The sequence below is a fragment of the Sus scrofa genome, chromosome 18 (assembly GCF_000003025.6).
Source record: "Sus scrofa isolate TJ Tabasco breed Duroc chromosome 18, Sscrofa11.1, whole genome shotgun sequence".
In the NCBI taxonomy this organism is placed as follows: domain Eukaryota; kingdom Metazoa; phylum Chordata; class Mammalia; order Artiodactyla; family Suidae; genus Sus; species Sus scrofa.
This window is the reverse complement of record NC_010460.4, coordinates 33660866-33683331: the sequence shown is the minus strand read 5'-3', so window position 1 is coordinate 33683331 and position 22466 is coordinate 33660866. Positions and strand designations below refer to the sequence as shown.

The 22466-nt window shown below is 39.5% G+C and overlaps 1 protein-coding gene across 10 annotated transcripts in view; it reads right to left on the bottom strand.

Moving 5' to 3' along the window:
• DOCK4 (dedicator of cytokinesis 4) overlaps positions 1–22466 on the bottom strand; it is a 456170-nt gene that overhangs the window by 196037 nt on the left and 237667 nt on the right. For all 10 annotated transcript variants that reach the window (XM_021079277.1, XM_021079281.1, XM_021079279.1 and 7 more), the window contains 4 exons: positions 19486–19567; positions 18625–18685; positions 13680–13812; positions 9639–9727 (listed from right to left, as the gene is read on the bottom strand). In XM_021079277.1, coding sequence (XP_020934936.1) covers positions 9639–9727; positions 13680–13812; positions 18625–18685; positions 19486–19567 — 365 coding nt within the window. The remainder of the gene's footprint in view (positions 1–9638; positions 9728–13679; positions 13813–18624; positions 18686–19485; positions 19568–22466) is intronic.

Sequence of the window (22466 nt, the reverse complement as noted above, 5' to 3'; positions counted from 1 at the left end):
AGCAGGACAACTATCTTTTTTAACACTGGCATATTGAAAACCTAGACACTTACGTCGTTAATGTCACGGCTGCTCAAATCTGGTGATGTTTCTCCTCTTTAGGATGCACTTTGAAAACCAATTTAAGAGGGGGAAAAAAGTACTACTCTCCTTTCTAAATAGTCATAGCTTGATTTCTGATTTTCAGCCAGTATTATTTAATTTGTGAAATGTCTATTGCTAAACACTTCCTTAAACTGAGGAAATAAAAACTTAAATTTTAAGGCAAGGCAAGACAAATTTAAAACATAAAATATTTCTTTGCACTTCTGGGTCCATTCCCTCCCCTCTGGCTTGTATGTTGAATCTGCACTGTGCATTAACCAGACCTCCCTAATGGCAGGAATACCTGCTCAACCATAAAGATCGGTTTTTCTTCTTCTCAAGCTAGCCATGTAATTCTTTAGAAGATAACATTTCTTTCTCAGTCCTATAAGGTACCCACCACTCACCTTGCATGTATAAATACCTGTGGCGAACTTTATCCACAATGCCAATATATCACTTCTTTTTAAAGAGAACAGTTGGTATAGCTAAGAGATGGTCAGATAATCTGAGGAGATACTGGACCTCACCTACTTGCGGTTCTTAGCTTAAATACTCACTTATCACACATGCACTTGTATGTTCATTGCAGCACTATTCAAAATAGCCAAGTCATGGAAACAACCTAAATGTCCACCAACAGATGAATGGATTAAGAAGATGTGGTATATATACACAATGGAATACTACTCGGCCATAAAAAAGATCAAACTAACGCCATTTGCAGCAACATGGATGGAACTAGAGACTCTCATGCTAAGTGAAGTCTGAAAGAGAAAGACAAATACTGTATGATATCACATATCTGGAATCTAATATATGGCACAAATGAACCTTTCCACAGAAAAGAAAATCATGGACTTGGAAAAAAGACTTGTGGTTGACAAGGGGGAGAGGGAGGGAGTGGGATGGACCAGGAGTTTGGGGTTAATAGATGCAAACTATTGCCTTTGGAATGGATAAGCAATGAGATCCTGCTGTATAGCACTGGGAACTATATCTAGTCACTTATGATGGAGCATGAGAATGTGAGAAAAAGGAATGTATAGGTAGGTGTACATGTGACTGGGTCACCTTGCTGTACAGTAGAAATTTGACAGAACACTAAACTAGCTATAATGGAAAAATATAAAAATCATTAATAAAAAAATACGTATGAACTTTATGTTACTAGCTGTACAGGATTATTGTTTCTTGCATTAGCAAATGTATGACTGAGCCTCAGATAAAATTAATGATGATTAGGTGACTTGAAACACTTGATCAAATATACAGTCCCATAAGATCAATGATTGTAATGGTATAACTCTAGATATGGGAAGAAGCAACAAGGGGGAACCATTTCCTAGACTACAACAGACTAATAAGACAGGCAGTTGACAGGCTTTTGCTACTGTTAACAGAACCTTGTCTAGTAAGAGCACACTGAGTGGCTTACCAACAAAATCTCTGCCTGACCTGGAATGCGCATTCTCAGCACCATAGGACAAACTGGTCACAAAATACCTCCCAAAGCCTGGTCAAAATTAAGACCAAAAGGAAAAGGATTATGAAACAGAGAATGCTGCTCACCATCCAGTTCTACAAGAATTAAGTCCTCAGCTACTGCAGTGGCTGAACAACAGCACAGAGCAAAGATCAGGATGAGGCACTCTGTGCTCTGGGAAAACCAGCAGAACTGGTCCTCAAAGGGTCAGATATTTTCAGGAAAAAATTTTATGAACCCAAGTTCTTGCATCTTTCCATACTTAGACAACTTCTAAAACCATCACCTAAGACATGTGTACCTCAAGAGCAGCAGTAACCTTCTACCGAGACGTGTGCTTGACCGCACACGCCCCTGTCAGAATCACGTCGATCCTGACCACCCTGAGCTCTCACCCCATCTTCTGCCTTCACCTCTTGGGAGCAGTTCTCTGACCTCTCTGAGACTGTCTCCTGGCTCATAATCCTCTGGTTGGCTTGAAGGAGATTTCCCACTTCTTTCTTAGACTGGCCATAATTTTTTTTTCATCTGCAAACTTAACTCTTAAAGGGTGCAATTTTGACACCACAGAGGATAAATCAAAGACTCTGAAAATCACTTCCTCACCTTCTGAAAATCATTTCCCTGAGATCTTTGAATACATAACCCTATCCATTGGGATGCCTACTTCCTCACACGTAAAAGGTATGATAAATATGAGCAAATAACCCTGTAATTTTAACTACTAGCCCATAGATCTACTATTTCAAAGTCTTGGGAAGGCTTTTATGTTTGCTTAAAGAAGTGGTTAGCCCGTGGCTAAGAGTTATTGAGGAAGTACGACTGAAGTAATGTGTAAGTCATGGGATATCAAACTAAGGGACAGACAAGACATCTGAAATTGTTTACTTTCACTGAGTCTTAACCAGAAAAGAAATTTATTGACCAGAAATGAGAGATGAAGAGGGACCCACTGGTACAGAGTGGAAGCTCTAACTGCAGAAGTGGATGAAACCATTCAGAGGGAATTAACATTTCCTTTTAGCAAAGGCGATTTTTGACCTTAAAGTTTCCATCTTTATTCGGATTTGAGATATTAATATTTCAGTGGTATACATGGAGAATTAAGGTTAAAAAAGTTGTTTGTTTGATTTCTACTATAACTATTACTTACTTATTTGCAATTTTTTCAAGATCTGAAGCACATGGCAAGCCATTGGTTAAAAACTACTTTTTAAAAATGAATATAAGCATAATAACATACGAGTGTAATTTAATATCTGATTATTTTAACTTATTGAAATACTTGCCATAAACGGCAAATTTTTTCTGTGTAGCCAATCTTCCAAATAGTATTGCTAGTGATTATATCTAAATTAGCAAAATATAATTAAAAGAATAAAATTGGCTCCAATCACTACTTCCATTAGTTTATAGTTTGGGTTTGTGTCTTTTTTAAGTCAAACATCTTAAAGCATATTTTAGTACCATATTTTGAACTATATCCTTTTTCTTCACTGTCATGAAAAGAGAATGGCTGAAAGGAAATTAAAAAGATATGACAACTGCATGCAATACATCCTGAGTTTCTTTTGTTACAACGGACATTGAGCAAACTGTCAAAATCTGAATAAGATCTATAGATTAGATAAGAATAGTTTATCAATATTAGCTTCCTGATTTTGATCATTGTATTGTAGTTATGTTGCCATGTCCTCGAGTAAGCAGGGGCAGAGGGGAATAATTCTTTCAATTTGTTCTTAAACAGCTTAGGTGGAAAAAGTACATGTGTACGATATACATGTATGTGGGTGTTTATATATGTATGTGTATATGTGTGTATATATATACATATGTATGTATAAACTTCAGGAGCACTGATGCAATCCTTAAGAATTCAGTAATATTAAAGAGTCTATATAATATACAACATACAATTATACACGTATGTATCATATATATATAAAGCATGTGTCTGTGTATCTGTATACAGAGAAAGAGAGAGAAGTATAAAGCAGATACAGTAAAACGCTAACTTCTGAGAACTTAGGAGTTTTTTTTTTGTTTTTTGTTTTTTTGCTTTTAGGGCCACACTTGTGGCATATGGAAGTTCTCAGGCTAGGGGCTGAATCAGAGTTCCAGGTGCCAGCCTACACCACAGCCACAGCAACACGGAATCCGAGCTGTGTCTGTGACCTACACCACAGCTCACGGCAACGCTGGATCCCCGACCCACGGAGCGAGGCCAGGGATCAAACCTGCATCCTCTTGGACACTAGTCAGATTTACTTCCATTATCAACAGGGACTCCCAACTTAGGAGTTTTTTGGTACTATTCTTGCAGCTTTACTGAAAGTAAAATTAATTGAAAATTAAAAACTCTAAAAATAGAAAGAGTGTGGCTTAATAATTAGGAAATTCCAAAAGTGAGCAAAAAGGTCACATACTATATGTCTAGCCAATAGGCGGTGCCAATAAGTACAAGTGTTCTCTCTTTCTTTCTTTTTTTTTTGGCCGCACCTGGTATTCAGAGACTATGGGGCCAGGAATCAAACCAACACCATAGCAGGGAGTCCAGCTACAGCAGTGACAATGCTAGATCATTAACCCTCTGAGCCACCAGGGAACTTCAGTACTAGTGTTCTTTAGACAACAGTAGAAAGAAAAGTTACTAAATGCAATGTTCAAAAATCAAGAGCATTGACACTATCATTAAGAATTACACCAGGATGGGAGTTCCTGTCGTGGCACAGTGGTTAACGAATCCGACTAGGAACCATCAGGTTGCAGGTTTGATCCCTGGCCTCACTCAGTGGGTTAAGGATCTGGCATTGTGGTGAGTTGTGGTGTAGGTCGCAGATGCAGCAAAACATACAGTGGACACGAATGCAACCACAAAACTCAGCTTACTAAGTCAAAAAGCAGATTGTAGAAATGAACTGATTAGCAAATGTGATTCTTCTAGTTGTAAGCTACATGTGCAAATGATAGGAAATAAGATTCATAAATACACAGATAATACGAAAATACTCTGAAGTTTCTCTTAGAACATACATACTGAACTGGAGCCAAGGATTTTTACACAATTTATTTCAGGTCGTAGAACTGAATGTGTTTCAAATAGTACTGGCTCAGTCCTAATTCACATTCCTAGAATTCAACTGCTAATGTCTATCAGAGGTGATGCTTATAATAATCATTTGCTCAACAAGCCTAAACCAGGCTCATTTTCATGACTATTTTTAGAATTTCAAATTCTCACAAAATTATTTACGGATTTTAAAAATCCCCTAAAGTACAACTTTGGAACTCTCAAACTACCCAACCTAACTAGATCTAACCACAGAGATACATTAATTCAATTATATTTTTATCTTTAAAAGTTAAATGGGGAGTTCCCATTGTGGCTCAGTGGAAATGAATCTGACTAGCATCTATGAGGACCCAGGTTCAATCCCTGGCCTTGTGTGGCTGTGGCCTAGGCCAGCGGCTACAGCTCCGATTCGATCCCTGGCCCAGGAACCTTCATATGCTCGGGTGCAACCCTAAAAAGACAAACAAAATTAAAAAATAAAAAATAAAGGTTAAATGGATCATCTGAAATTTTCTCCCAGTTTCTAAATTCAACAAGATAGTGGTTAATGTACCTTTGCTATGTAAGTCTTAGGTTAGAGAGGAAAAAAAAAAAACTAGTTAAGTAGACAAAACTTTTTATCTATTAAATAGACTAGATTACAATTCCAAGCGACAGGAGGATATCAGTGAAGCATAAAAGGCCTGGAAATTAGGTAGTAGAGTTTGTTTCTAAAGCTAATTTCAAAGTTATCCTTTTTTTTTTTTTTTTCTTTTTTTAGTACAATGACCAAGGAATAGCAGGGAGAAAGCAGGGGGAAAAAACAATACTTTGTTGAGTGAACTTAATTTTCTTGAAAACATTTGAATGCATTGCTTCCATTTAATCAGCTACTCCATGGTCCGAGGAGAAAACAGTGGAAGTCAACCCACCTATCCACTGTGATAGCTTGAACATTAGGCACTCCAATTTCCGACTTCAATTCTGTATACCTTTGCTTCCCCCACTATTTTAAAGTCATTAGATGCCTCTCTTCCAATGATAAAGCCAAAAAGTTCCTAAAAACCCATCTGCTGTTTTTATAACTGCCTTCTCTCAAGACAGGGAATGGATAAGGTGACAATAGAACAAAGACCTACCAAGACTGAATGGGAGAGACTTAAATGGAAAGAGTAAAGGGCTAAGTTATTAATTTTATTTTAATTTAATTTTTCTTTTTCAGCTAAACCTACAGCACATGGAAGTTCCCAGGCCAGGGGTCGAATCTGAGCTGGAGCTGTGACTTACAACACAACTGCAGCAACACCGGATCTTTAACCCATGGCACTGGGCCAGGGATCGAACTCGTGCCTCCATGAATCCACTGTGCCACGGCAGAAATTCCTAATTCACTAAATTTCAAAAGTTCTTTCTGAGCTTTCTTTCTCTGAAACAGTATTTTGGAGTGGTGAACCTTAGGGCTGGGTTGGCCTTGCCTTGAGAAAGCTAGAAGGATCAGGAGGAGAATGGAGGAATAGAAGGCAGATAGATGCTGGCTGTGTAGAGTTGGTGGGGCTCAGGCTTGAAAGGAGAAGGATGGAGAAGGGTGGGCCATACAGACAGGACAGCAGACTGGGCTTTGCAGCAAAAGGCAAGTATAACGAGCATATATCAGGCTGTCAGCAACGTAAGTATCAGAATAGGCAGCAAAAAGGAAGAGGGATTCTACCAAAGTGGGGGTGGGGGACCCTGTAGACAGGGCTCTATGGCATAACAGTTTCATTCACTCTTTCCAAAGATACAGCAAGGAGGTTTCTGTTTGTTTCAGTAAATGGCTGTAAACAGAATTGGTAACACTCAGGGAATAGGGTGGTTTTCATCTTACTTTCTAGTAGCCTGATTCAGGATTCCAGGAAGAGTAAGTGGTCAATCAGTCAACAGAATGGACGAAGCACATGGAACATGTGGAGCATGTCTAAACACCCACAAAATTTCCCAAGGAAATAGAATGTGCTGCCTTTCCTTCCTGGAGCTAATCAATGGAACCAATCAGAAGACCCAGCAAGAGATGTTAGCAATCAACGGGCAGAGATGAGATGGAACAAACAAAGAGTAGGAAGGGTCAGTTCAATGAGCCAACCTACCAACAACCCAGCTCTACTATTCTCCAAGTCTTCATTAAGAAGATCAAATCAGGATCCACTTTGAAAAAATAAAACAAAGTGATCCGACTTAAGAAGAAGGGGTAAAATACTTCAGAGGATGACTCCAAAGTAGGTAAACATAACAACTACTAACACTGAATAGACATTTATTATGTATCAAGTCCCATGCTACATGCTTTGCATACATTTTCTCTTTTAATCCTTCTAATAACCTGGGAGGAGGAGGATAGCCTACTATAGTAGTAAAACTTGATTCAAACTTAGGGCATTTACTTCCAGAGCAAAGCTCTAGGAGTGATACTTTCTTAGAGACGTCTTCCATCTGAAAGTAGAGAGAAATGTGTGGTTTGGCCTGACTTGGACCCTGACCTCACAGGATACAGAGTCAGTTATGTTAAGAATCTACTGGAGGTGTAAATCAACGCTCATCATTGAGTCCTTCACCATGACTCAAGAGCCAACTGGGTATCGCCTCAGTTTGGACAAAGATATATTCAACAACCCAATGACCGAAGAATTTTAAGGCATATTGGAAAGAGAAAAGGCTAGGTATTTGATAAGGAGTTTGGAAAGAAGTATATTGGAGCCGGCCAACATGTCCTGCTTAGTCAGGGTTGCATCTATGACAATAAGGAGGGAAGGGAATACATGGGAAAAATCAGAAGGGCAAGGTTAGTTTTATATTTATTTATTCATAGAGGCAAATGCAAGCAAATTAAGAGTAATGGGAGTCTTGGGGAGAAAGAGAATGATATTTAATAGCTACAGACTTCTCTACCCAAAGTCAGTGAGCAGAAGGAAAAGAGCAACGCATAACGAATATTCGTGAGGCCTCAAAAGAACTTAAAATTCTTTAAATTGAATCCAGAGCAGCATGATCTAATAGAAGTATAATATGAGGCATCAATGAAATTAAAATTTTTCTAGTAGCCTTGTTAAAAAAATAAAAAGAAACAAATTAACTTCATTTTACTTAATCCAGTATATCCACAATATTACCTTTGAACATATAATCAATATAACACCTCAATCCCAAGTACTAGCCTCATATCTAATGCTCAACAGGCCAGGTGGGCTGGTGCCCATCAAACTGGATAGCACAGATACAGAATACATTTAATAATAAAAAAGAGTCCATAGTATCCAGAAATACCAGGAGTTCCTGTTGTGGCTCAGTGGGTTAGGACCCAGTGTTGTCTCTGTGAGGATTTGGATTCAATCCCTGGCCTCGCTCAGTGAGTTAAGGATCCAGCATTGCCACAAGCTGTGGCACAGGTCACAGATGTGGCTCAGATCTGGTGTTACTGTGGCTGTGGTGCAGGCCACGGCTGCAGCTCCGATTCAACCCTTGGCCCAGGAACTTCCACAGGCCATAGAAACAGCTGTGAAAAGAAAAGAGGGGGAAAAAAAAAAAAAGGCGGGGACTGGGGAGGAAGAAACACCAAAAGGCCTGAACAAAACTACTAGATTTGGCTAGAAATTTGCCCATGAATTTGGCAAGGTAAGTTTTTTTTTAAAAAGCAGCTGCTCTACCACCTCACTGAAGGAACATTTAAAATAAATCATTTGGTCCCTACACAGCAAGTGTTATTGTAATTCTTTCACAGAAAGAATAAAGACAAGTGTACCACAGCAGTGTCTGAAGAGTTCTTATTACTTCATGTTGTATTCCACTACTAAAACCTCCTGGTTCTTCAGAGACTCTGCCTTCAGCAGTAAGTGCAAGTCTTTTGTTTAATTAGTGGTAGATACAGGGCTTTGTGTGAATCCAATAAAAGCCAAGTTACCTCCCCAACTCTGGGGAGACGGAGGGAAATTAGACCTCACCATTCACTGTGGCCTGAAGCACTGCCACATGTGAGCTGTGGATACGTATGGCTCTAATGGAACCAAACCACACAGTTTCTGTCTGTAGTTACTTATTCTTTGTGGGTTGTTGTGGCCTGGCAACATGTGCACAGGTCTGAAAAAAAAACGTGGTCTAAATTTAAATTGGGTTCATCTAATTGCCAGGCAAGCTGGATTATAACACAAGCATCTCCATTCGGGGTACTTAAAAAGCCAGCCATACGAAACAATGCATTCAGTTCAAATAAGAGCTAATTTGATCTGAAGTTTCTTTATGTCAATTTTAAAGCACACAACTCCGTCGTTTATTTTGCTTTCACATGGGTTTGAAGGTGGGACAGGGAGCAAACAATATTCATGAAATTTTTGTCTACGAATCAAACCTAAAGACATCACTCTGCATACTATATAATCTGGATATGCTATGTTATAGTACAGTATATAGTATATTACCAGTATAAGACTATTTGCCATATACTATGTTACATATAACTTATAATGCTACATTATATTTCAGTTCCTGCTGAAGAAGCATGCCCATGTTTTTCTCTACATAACAATGCCTTCAGCATTATACTCTTTCTTAGCCAGTTTCAATATCTGAACGTGCATGTTTATTTTCTAGTACAATATAGTTGCTTGCAACTTAGAATCAGTGAAGCATGTTTTTCCTGGATCTTGCTGACAATTTCCTGTTCATCAAACACATCCCACACAACAGTCACAAACCCAGGCATATTTATCATGTGGTTTTTAGCAATCAGTAACAACTTGGAGGGCTCAAGACTGGCACTATGGAACAAATTCAGATGCTCTGCCTTGATTAAACCAGAACAGAATATATATATTTAGCAAGTTATAGCTACGAGCCTATCAAAGAACAGGGCGAGTATCAGAATGATGACTAAACAGCATTTTTAGGGAGTGAGGAGAGAGAAAAACAAAGGGCTGATCATTTTCTTCCTACACACATAATAAAAGCACCTGAAATGAAAAGTGTAGAGAGTTAGCCAGCAGCACATACCTGCATTGGAGCCAGTCAAATTATAACGTGCATTCAACTTCTTGATGATGTTCTCATGGATTTGGTACCACTCACTCTCTGTATTACACCTAGGAAAACATGACCATTCTGTTAAGCTTTGGTGATGCAGGAGATGACCGTAATAGCACATCTGCCCTTCTTGTTCTAAGTACTATAATGAACTTCCTTAAACCTCCTTGGAGCTCTCAACAATCCACTGCAAGTGATGATCATTTTTGGCCTATTTGCCTCCAAATGAGCAGGAAAGACAATATCTGCTACTGTATGACCAACAACTTCATGCCAGAAGGGGCTGGGATGAGCAATTCAGATTATGAGAGCCCCCTCTCCCCCAAATCTCAGAGAACAATGCATACAATGGAAGGAAGCACAGACAGAGTCTGACTCCCTGGATTCAAATCCTCACCATTAACTGAAACATTCTCTGGGCAAGTTATTTACGCTCTCTGTGCCTTGATTTCTTTATCAATGAAACCAGGATAATATACTAGAATATTAAACCAGCTTGGGCTTAAGATAAAGGCTGGTACATAGTAAATGCTCAATAAATGTTAGTTCTCATTAGCGAGTCTCCACCTATTATAACATGATCAAGTTGGCTGGCGTCAAAATGCAACAAATCAAGCAAAATGCAACTGAGGTTAACACAACCTGCACTGGCAAAAGGCTGGCACAATTCACTGACAGATATTTAAAAGTAACCCTCCCCAATTTTCTACTTCTAGGCCCAAAGACATCTCTCCATCTTCTCATCCTCACCGCCATTGGGACCTTGGTCTTTTTAGCTCTTGCCACTCACGGCTCATGTTATCTTTGTTTACGTGTATAGCTCACCCAGGAGCCCCTGAAAGCTCTTGAGGATTGGATCTAGGACGGGTAGGTATATTTCCCTTCAGTACTTTGAACACTGTGGGTACTTAAAAGATATCAGCTGTGTGAATGACCAGATGGATCTCCTCTGGACTGGTAACTCCTGATGGTTTGTAAATATCTGGGTCTGCCCTCTCTTTACTGCTGGGATCTCCCCACTTAGGCCAGGGAGAGTCTCCTTCATCTGGATGTGTTTGTGAATTCACTACTATGTTTTGTTTTGTTTCTATCTTTTGGCCATGCCCTTGGCATGTAGATGTTCCCGGTCCAGGGATGGAACTTGCAACACAGCAGCTACCCAACCCACTGCAATGACAATGCTGATTCTTAACACACTGTGCACCAGGGAACTCCTACCACTATCTTTTATTAGCCATAAATGCTCCTTCCCAAAAGTCCTGAATATCAAAGATTCTATACACTATCAATCAAAATGTCCCTCAGTATAAAGTCCTTTTCCTTATGATTTTGTCTACAGTCAGTAATTCACAATTTGCTTACATATTTATTTATTTCATCACCATAGGCTTTTCCAGGACGAATATGATGGAGTTTACTTTTGAATAGGTTAACAGCAGGACACCAAACAGAGCACTGAACCTTAGACGGCTGGAAAATTAAGATGAAATGAAACCATCCCACCTGTCCAGCTGTAGGATACCAAACTGCCATTTAGTACATTCTGCCTCTAGTTTTCTTAGTTCAGCTCAGTGGGGAAGGAAGAAAAATGGCTTGCTCCCTATTAGGTAGGAAGTGACTCCAGAATTCATGTTTTTAACCTGTAAAACTCCCAATAAAATAAAATCTCCAGAATTCATGTTTTTAACCTGTAAAACTCCAATAAAATAAAATCTCTTAAAGGATGTGCCTGCCCTAGGCAGGCAAGGTATTTGTTACTGTTCTCTGTTTGAGTCTCAGATAGGGTTGGGATTCAGTCACCTTAACTAACAGAAATTTCTTCCGCAGTATTTCTAGCAGGCACATCCTTAAGACGTTTTACCAACTTTCACAGTTTATTTTTAATCTATAATGACTGTGCTCACCCTGTAATAGATTCATAATTGACCAAATTTGAATTGACTAGAATTTTTAAGGGATCTCTCTTGCAGCAAGAATAACCCCAAACCTTATTTGACACGTATGAAAAAACAGGCAGTAACAACCACAAAGAGCAGTTTGATTTATTTTATGAGAGTAACTGTCTCACATAGAACTGGAGCTATGGGTCTTCCTTGGCTGGCTGCACGATCAGGGGGGATGCATGGAACTTAGGGTCCCTTCATTTTTTCCAATGGTGAGATAAATCTAACACAGGCTACCCACACCTGGAAAGACCACTCTAAAAAGCAGTGAGATAGTGTTCTTAAGGAATTTTCATTTTCTTAAAAAGCAATGCTACCTAACAGCATCATTTTAACCTGATGGACCAGTGTGGAATAACACCTGGAAACATACAATCTCATAACATACAGTCCTGACTTCACATCTGGTTCCTATTCTGATCAGCCAGGCGACTTAGGGCATTATGTAGCTTCTCCGTCCCCTTATGTGGAAAATGGAGCCAACTTATCATGAGGGTCAAGTGATATGATACAAGCAAAGTGCTTAACACAGTTCCTCACAAGTAGCAAGCACACAGTAAATGGCAGATCATCAGTATTGGTGTAAATAAATTACGTTTTATGATCACCAACAGAATTTAGGAAGAGGATTATCAAGGATTTAAGCTCGACCATGTGATAAAAAGAGTAGCATGATTTACTTACTACCCACCAGGTTCACCAGAAGTCTTGACGTTTAAAATCAAGGTCATAGACTTTATCCCTCTTAGGAGTGATAAAGAGAGTTTCCAGTCCTAAACCACAGGCTACAAGCAAGCCTTTGTCAACTAATTAGCAAACGTGTGTCACAGGTCCTGGGGACTCTGGGGAGAGGATGGGATAAATCCATGAAACCCTGCAGCTGTGGTCAAAAAGCAATTTGAACTATATGTCCCGCAGGCAGTGCGCCACGTGCATTCCCTCCACATATGGAAAAACTACTGGCAAGCACTGGGTATAGCAACTCAATGGCCAGAAGAGAAAACTAAAGCAAGCTCGCTCATGGAGGTGGGCAGCGGCACGGTCCTCAAACTAGGATAGGGAAACCAGCGCCCCCATTTCTCAGCCCCCCCAGGGGTTTGCTCTGAGGATGTCACTGTGAATCAACTGTCAGTTTTCCAACCCGTCGGTAGGTTCTCAAGGTGGGGTCCTCCAAAACCAGGCACATTTCAAAAATCATTTCACTTAGGATGTGGAATATATTAAGTGCTTCTCTTAGCGGAGTGTTTAAGTGGAACCCTGCCTGCCCCTACTGACCTGCAAAAGACAATTTAAGTCCTAAAGCACATTCTAAGGACTTTATGTGGAAATGGGGTCTTCCCATAGTTAATTAGGTTAAAATTAGGTCTTTAGGGTGGGCTCTAACCCTAAATAACTGTGTCCTAATAAAAAAAGGGAAATTTGGTTACAGACACAGTCACACAGTCACACAGGCATAAAGCCACATGGAGATGAAGGCAGAGATCAGGGGACGCATGTCCAAGTCACGGATTATCAGCAAATCACAGGAAACAAGGAGAAAGGGGCAGGGAACAGATTCTGCCCCACAGCCCTCAGAAGGGCAGCCCTCCCCTTGACCTGGGATATGTGGTCCCCAGAACCATGAGGCGATACATTTCTATGGTTTAAGCCCCTTGTTTACGGTGCTGAGTTAGGGCAGCCCTAGCCAACTAGTAATTCATCAAGTAAGAGGGAAATCACCCAGCCTGAACTTCCTTTTCCTAATTCGAATTAGTTTAAAAACAAATGAACTTTCTGAGGGTAAAGAGAGGTTAGGTTTTAAATTCACAGGAGGTACTCTTCGCAGTGAATGGTCCACCCAACTGTCTCTATTCTCTTGATTCTTGATTTCCTAATTCCTCAGACAGGCAAATGATGACATGTGAGCTCACCTGTAGCAAAGCTACAGATTGTTGAGTTTTTGAGGAATGGCTCAGAAACTCAACACCTTCCTTGCTCTTCCATTACCCGCAGAAAGCAGGACACCCAAACAGGACGCCCATGTGTCCCTGCACCCGCCCCAGCCCACCACCCAACGCAAGCTTCTTACATGTACACTTTCAGGATGAGGTCATCCTTGGTCTCTCCCGTCAGCAGGTCAGCAATGCTAAGAACTGCACAGCCAAAGGGTCGCCGGTACTGGACACTACAGGCATTCTTTTTTTCACCTGCCCCCATTCGACCTGTTTAATTAAAAAGCACACACAGCCCATGGAGGTTTGTGATGAAGCTATCTTGAACAGAGGACATCCAGGTACAAGATGCGCCATGTGAAACGTAACTGAATGCTGGAAAAGACACAGATTTGGGGCAACTGAAGACGCTGCTTAGGTTCTGGACACTCCCCTCCGGCCACTAGCTGTGACCTTCGGCATGCAGTGTCAACTCTGACCATCAGATGCCATCTATACGACCTGAAGACTGGAGGTAAGCCACTTTTTGGGTACCTGCCCCCTAGGATACATAAAGGCATCCCAGGGGGCTTGCATCAAAAAAAAGCAGTACTGGAGCCTCTTTCATATTCTATTTTTTAAAGCATTTCCATATTAAAAAAAAAAAACTATTTCAAATATTTCACCTTTAAAAGGAAGCAGTTTGAGATGCCTGAAGATATAGCAAATAAGCACAGGGGATCAAATGAGCATGTGCCTTCCTCATTTGGTTCTCAGACTGAAATCTCCTGAGATAGATTTCACTCTGAGCAGTTTCAACTACTTTAAATTGTCATACATTTTCAAATGTGTTGTTGAGATCCTATTTTAATTTATCATTGTACTGAATCACAAATGAGTTATTTTGAAGACAAAAAGTGAAAGCACACTAGAGCTATAATGTAACAAATTAGTGTGAGGAAAAATAATGAAAAAAAAAAAATCGGCAAGTCTGTTTCCAGAGGCATAGTGACAGATCCGTAAGTGGTTTCCAACTGAGTGAAATTCTCCTATAGCACATCTGGATGACTCCAGCACTTTCCAAGTCCAATGTTAAATAGAAAAAAAAGAGGGATGGCAATATCCAATTTGGCTTCCATTCTTCAGGAATATAGGAAAATTGCCTCTGCAATGTATCATCTTCAGAGAAATGCTTACAAATAGAAGCTGGAATACCACTTAAGGTGGTAGAAAGCACAGAAGAAACCAGTTTAAAAAAAAAAAAAAGACTTCTGAAATAATGAATAGGATTTTTCCATTTAGAAGTTCCTGTTGAAAGACTGGTGGGTGATGGCTTTGAAATGGCTTTTCTTGGATGATGTCTCGTCATCCTCGGTATATCATTAATATATTGGTTAACAGTCCTAAGGATAATACGAATGTGGAGTTAAAATGGAATCATATATTAGATCAGATATTGTAAGAAGAATTGAGAGGGTTCCCTCGGAGGTCGGGGGCTGGGGTTCACTATGTGATATACATGACTTGGTGGGTCACTAGGTAATATCATGTAGGTAAAAGCTAATTCAGAGGGTGAAACATAAACTTGACTTCGGTGAATTCAAGAATAACAAAAGGAGTTTCCCTCGTGGCTCAGTGGTTAACAAACCTGACTAGGATACATGAGGACGGGGGTTCGATCCCTGGCCTTGCTCAGTGGGTTAAGGATCTGGTGTTGCTGTGGCTGTGGCGTAGGCCCGCAGCTGCAGCTCCAATTCAGTCCCTAGCCTGGGAACCTCCATATGCCACAGGTAAGCTCTAAAAAAAAAAGAAAAAGAGAGAGAGAGAAAGAAAAAAAAGAATAACAAGTAAAATAGGAATGATAAATGTAACGAAGGCTCTAGTAGGACCAACACTTATAGGGCTAGGGTTGCTCCCTCAATTAAAGGAATTAGTAGGTATCTGGCTGTAATATTAGCCACTGGTCATACAGTGAGGGTTACTGATTAGGTGAATTAAGCTGAGAGTTCCAGTAATTACTAATATAATGATAAAAGGGATGGGTGTTCCTTGCGGTAGAAAATGGGTTAGAGATGCTATTGTTTTGTGGTGGAAGCCAGTGATGACCATTCCTACTCAGAAAGGGATAGCTACTCCTACACTTACTGACAGTTGGGTGGTGGGTGGCAAAAGACCTACTAGGTTTCTTGAGCCAAGTAAGTGATCGAAGTGTCAGCATCAGATAGAAGCTCAGGTCTGCCCTTAACAGTTACGAACAGCCATTATTTGTTTTGATGTAAGTTGAAGTCATCACTGTTGAACAGAAACTTGACAGTTACTATGAATCAGTTGGGTGTGAGGACACTATTTGTTTTTCTTTTTCTCCTCCTCTTTCCAATCCAAGATCTGGGCTTGGATTCCGAGGCGGGGGCTGTTACTCCTGCCCTCTGCAGCCTGTGAGGGGCAGCATGACCTATACTTACTAGAGATGGAACAAAGAACATTCTAAAGTGGTTTACTTTTTCCTTCAACACTGTAGAAGATTACACTCAGGTTTTAGCAATGTTTACATGAAGAGATGCAAAACCACAGTTCGAGTTAATAATTGCTATTACACATTTGAATAAATTTTTATAAACCTACAAAGAATTACATAAACTGTACACCCTGCCATCCTGGAAACAGACAGAGGCTTGTTCTCAAAAATACACAGCAACACTCATTTCGACTTTTCCAATGTTTTAAAAGCTTCTTTCCAATTTTCTCCCCACATGCTCATCTATAAAAAGTAAATTAAAACCGAAAACAATTTAGTTTTTATTTCTATTGTCCCTCAGATGGGTTTTCAGAACACAGTTTTATGAGAAAAAATATACAGAAAACCTATGTTGAAATGACAAGTTTTAGTCCCTCTCAATGCACAATGTGGTTCTCGTGTACATAAAATAAAAATCTAGAAAAAATAAATGTCACTGTGCAGGACTGCATAACGAGATATTACTGTTCTGCAGAAGTATTCCCCAGCAAGGAATGCAGCATGGATAGTGAAAAAGTGGGAACCAGTTCCCAGTATCAGCAGAATAGCTTTAATAGAAAAATGATAGAGTCCACACCACTCCTCCTTTTATCTAGTTCCTTGACCATAAAATGCCTACCTTCAGAGGCCTAATGTGTGTAAAAACCAGTGACCGTGTTCTGGCTCTGATGTGCAAGTTCATTGTAAAACACTTAGTGTGTCCTGTCAGATGTTAAAAAATGTTATAAGTGTTTCCAGAGTCAAATCATTTGGCGAAAGCTAAGGTCAACAAAGTTAGAGAAGCATTTTTATTTTTCCCTGCAGAACTTCTCAGACCTTGGAATAAGCTGATAAAATTATACAAGTGAAAAAATATATATAGTATTCAGTAAAATATATATATATATATACATATATATATATATATACACAGCAGTCAGTATTTCATTACTCTCAGAGCACTTGCTTCAATAATGCCCTACAGCCTTCTGCACCTTGGAAAATGCCAATTGGTACAGAGTTTTCATAAACCTGTAGGAAATCTAGCTCTCCAAAGTTTAATTTATGCTGAATTTGGTTGTAGATTGCTCAGCCTTTAGTTGTGAATTTTGTTGTTTTTCGGAGAGAAGTTGAGCTCCAGTACTTCCACTCCGCCATCTTAATCCCACCTCTCCTAATTTATGCTGAATTTAAAAAGACAAATAGCAGGTTTTAGAATCAAATATGTTGCTCAACATTGCTAATCATCAGGGAAACACAAATCAAAACCACAATGAGATATCACCTCTCAGCTGTCAGAACGGCTATCATCAAAAAGTCTACAAACAACGAATGTGGGTAAGAATGCAGAGAAAAGGGAACCCTTGTACCCTGTTGGTGGGAATGTAAATTGATGCAGCCATTGTAGAAAATAGTCTGGAGTTTTCTCAGAAAACTAAAAATAGAACTATTATATGACCCAGCAATGCCCCTCCTGGGTATATATCTGAAAAAAACAAAAACATTAATTTGAAAAGATACATGTACCCCAATGTTCGCAGATGCATTATTTATAATAGCCAAGACATGGCCACAACTTAAGTGTCTATCAACAGGTGAACTGATAAAGATGTCCTACATATATACAAGGAATACTACTCAGCCATAAGAAAGAAGCAAATTTTGTCATTTGCAGCAATATGAACAGATTTTGAAGGCATTATGCTAAGTGAAATAAGTCAGACAAAGATAAATACTGTATGATATCACTTACATGTCGAATTAAAAAAGGAAAAACCAGTTAATGTAACATAAAAGAGGCAGACTCACAGAGAACAAACTAGGGGTTACCAGTGGAGAGTGGAGGGAATGGCATCACAGGAAAGTGGAAGGCACGAACTACTGGGTGTAAGACAGGCTCAAAGACGTATTGCACAACACAGGGAATATAGCCAGTATACTGTAATATCTATAAATGGAGATCATCTTTAAAATTTTTAAAAAATAGGAGTTCCTGTCATGGCACAGTAGTTAACGAATCCGACTAGGAACCATGAGGTTGTGGCTTTGATCCCTGCCCTTGCTCAGTGGGTTAAGGATCTGGCATTGCCGTAACCTGTGGTGTAGGTCACAAACGCAGTTCAGATCCCGCGTTGCTGTGGCTCTGGAGTAGGCTGGCAGCTCCGATTAGACCCCTAGCCTGGGAACCTCCATATGCCGTGGGGAGCGGCCCTAGAAAAGGCAAAAAGACAAAAAAAAAAGAAAAAGAAAAAAAAAATGTTTTGAATAAAAATCTATTTAAAAAATTTTTAAAAACCTAGGTGTAATTATCAATAAAAGGATAGCCAAAACCTCAAAAAAATGTTTAGAGAGTCCAACAAAACAAAATGAAACACAAGAAACTGTCTAATGGCATATATGGGAAGAGAACAAAATCTATTTATGGTAATTTAGGAGGTGCTGTGTGAGTTTGGAGAAACTAAGGAACAGAGCCCCAATTCCGCAATTCCTGAATTCAAATCTGGCTCTGATTTCTTTCTGATGCAGACAGCACGTAAGTCACAAGCACAGGGAGACCCGTCAGCAGTTCTCCCTCCTGGTCCCACCACACCAACAGGCGGCATACCCACCGATTCGGATGATGTGCACAGTGATATAGATGTCCCTTCTCAGCTCGCTGCTGCCCAAGTCCTACCAAAAAAACCAAGCCTGGTTATTTGAGAACTCATCATTTGTGCAGAACCATTTAAAAGGCATAAAGAACAAGAAAGACAAAGACGAACCTAGACATTCTTTTTTTTTTTTTTTTTTTTTTTTGTCTTTTTAGGGCCACACCTGTGGCATATGGAGGTTCCCTGGCTAGGGGTCCAATTGGAGCTGTAGCTGCCGGCCCATGCCACAGGCACAGCAATGCAGGATCCAAGCCGGGGCTTCGACCTACACCACAGCTCACGGCAATGTCAGATCCTTAGCCCACTGAACGAGGCCAGAGATCGAACCCTCGACCTCATGGATGTGAGTCGGGTTCATTAACCACTGAGCTACGAGGGGAACTCGCAACCTAGACACTCTTACTGGAATTTTTATAGCAGAAGCATAGAGTTCAAATCCTGTTCTAAAAATAGCACTCCAATCAACTTTAAGCCTGCAGATCTCAAATCAAACTTAAATGAAAAGCCCATTCTTATTTCAGGCTCTCACTCACTCATTCTTTAAACATTTATTAAGTACATACTAAATACCACATGCCAGGCTGAGCCTTGTCACCCTTGTGATTTGGCCAGAGGGGACAGGCTAATACACACTAAGGGACAAAGATGTGACTGTGCACGGTGGCATTCAGTTTTCTGGGCACTACTATAATCTGTGTGTTATTTACAGGGTTGAAGCAAATTCACTATGTTCTCTCACACTCATTTATTTATTTCCCTTAAATAAGAGAAAGGGCTTAAGGAAGAATCTGCCCCCTGGAGAAAACAAGATCCACTTACCACAAAGAGAGAGCAATGTCGTTCTGGTTTATCTGGGGCTTTGGGAAGCCCGTTTCTATTTAGCCTCAAGAAAAATCTCTCACTACAAGAGAAAAAAAGTGTAATATTTTGAAAATTACTTAATAGTTGGACTCATCACTTTTCTAGCTGCTCTTCATCCTAAGCGCTAAGCTCAAAACTTATTAGGTCCCTCCTATGTGGGAAAAGAATCTGAAAAAGAATAGATATGTGTCCATGTGTAACTGAATCACTTTGCTGTACAGCAGAAATTAACACAACATTGTAAATCAACTACTTCTCAAAAATTTTTTAAAAATAATAAAATAAAATAAAATGCAAAAAAATCCTTCTTAGGTCTTTCATTTGACAACAAAACTGCAGATGTAAACTAGGAGAGCACTCGGGACAGTAAGTATCTGCTTCAATTCTGACAAAATTAGCAAAGAAGTAAGTGCAAAAGCAGAAAACTTAAGTATACGTGCAAACAAAAAATTAACTTTCAAAGAATAGCTTTCCATATCAGTGATATCGCTGCCATTATTTTTAAAAGTGGAAACAAATACACTAAAAAACATGTTTTGTGTATTTATGCCTAAGATGATTTTTTTCCATGTTTTACGTCATAGTATTTAATTAACATCATAGGAGGATACCATTCTGAGTGGTAACCATCCATTTAGAAGGCTTAGTATTTCATGATCTTATAAACCTGTAACAAGAAGAGACACCAAGAAATGAAACTTGAATTTTCTTTGGTCCACAAACAGAAGACTTGTCACACTGCCCAGAGAACTTGCATTTGAAGATACAGTGACACCCAGATTTAATGCAAACACAAATAATGCTATTGATGAGAGTCACTAATTCAAGTCAATAAATATTTGAGGACACCATTTAGATTCAAGGTAATGTGTTACACTAATTATGTTTTAAAAAATGAGCATCAACCCCTCCCCTCAATTAATCTACCAGCTACCCTGAGCTTTGGGTGCCCATGACAGAATCAAAGGTGACGGCCTCAGGCAGAGAACACACAACCAACATCCAAAGAACGTGAAATGAGGACATCGGGTGGCCTTGGTCAGTGTAGCTTCAGCCTAGGGAATAAGCAGGGAAAAGGAGGCTGAGAACCTTCCAAGTTTCCATGCTTATTCGTCACTTTGTTCCTGCCATAAATAATGGCGCTGTCATCCAAAATCTCCCTTCTCTCCTACAGGGGGAAAAATGAGAACCATAATCAGATCTCTGAGGAAGCATATGGATTTGAATTTATAGCTGTCTTGGAATGTTTTTATTCTCTTTTGCCATCTAAATCTAGATAGATATAGTTAACAGATCCAACCACCTGGCTTATCTTGTCCTTTTCTTTTCCGGACCTCTCGCAGGAGAAAGGGCAACCAAATATACATTTCTATGGGGTCACTTCCGTACCTATTACCTAGGTCTTACTCCCACAAAGCAGGGGCTGATGAGATCTGAAGGAAGAGAATATCAACTGCTGTAAAAATTCTCAAATGAAAAATATAAAGTTCCCAAATGACAGAATTCTGAAGGAGAGGCTGGGTATGACAGGCCACGTGAGGATGCAGAGTGCCATTTACTGTAATTGAAGGATGAGGACTGCAAGCTGTCTTCAAAGTGGAAGAACACTCACTGTGATTTCAAATTTAAGATGTGCTCAAAGGCAATGTGCAAAAATCCACCTTGGGATAAATGAATTACGCTTTTAAATAATCATATTACAGAGTAATACTATTTTTTTTTGAGAGTTCACTATTTCTTTTTTTTTTTTTCTGCTAAGGACTTCATGTGGATTAACTCCTTTTATCCTACCATGCCCTTAGGAAGTTGGTATTATTATTATACCCATTTTACAGCTGGGAAAACTGAGAAATAGTAAATGGTTTTGCCTGAGGGACACACAGAGCCGGGGTGTGGCTGAGTAGGAATTCTATGCCACATATACTTTAAAACCCTGGTACTTCATGTGAATGTTCCAAATTAAATTCTTTTTCTGCCTCATAGAATAACAAATATTGAGACAATACTGAGACAAGGGAGAAGTCATTCATCTGCCTGAGAGAACTACTGACTCAGTCAAGCCTGGTCCCAGGAGGTCAGGTAACTCTGCCCACACCCTTCCTGGGCTAAGAGGAATGGAAGAAGTGGGAAGCTTGATTTAGCAGCTTTTGAAGAAAAATGACCTTGGACGTAAACTGTTTACCTAAACTAATGCAAACCTCCAGAAAGATTTCAGTATTTGGTTCTAGATAGTCAAACACCAGAACTTTAAGACCAGGATTTGGTTTTGCTTCTTGGTTGTCAGTCACCAACAAAAATAAAATGTTCATTGATTATATTCTGGCTCTCAACACAAGCAGTGTGAGCATCTTCCTCTCTCCAGATTATGGATGGCATGCTCTTCCTTATATTTCGAGGTGCACTTATTCCCATGAAAACATGGCAAACAAATTTCACTTTATCTTCTGACAGGTCAGTGAAAATGATAAATAACAATGATATCAATACACAAAAGTCAACAAGGCATTCTAGATACTGAGACCTTGACTCTAGTACTGATATAAAAAATTTTTCCATATTCACATATTTCATCAATATTCTGGAAAATAAAATTTCCTAAAGTATTCCACTTCAGAGATTCCTTTTGCTCTGCCACTATTTTAATTTCACTAGTCTAGACAGTATCCTGGTTATGCAAGTCTTATATTATATCACATCCTGTTTCAGAAAAAATACCAATACATACTAAGTCCTATCCTTTAGCTTAAGCATGCCTGAAGGGGGAGATGAAAATATACAGAAGATGGGTACTACAGAAAAATAAGTCATATGCAACTTTTTTTAAAGACTTCTTTTAAAAGGAAAACAAACCTTTTGTGCCCAATTTAATAAAATCTTTTTTTATTCATTTGGTGACAAGTTGTTGGTATACAAATTTAATCAATTTCTCTTAGCTTTGG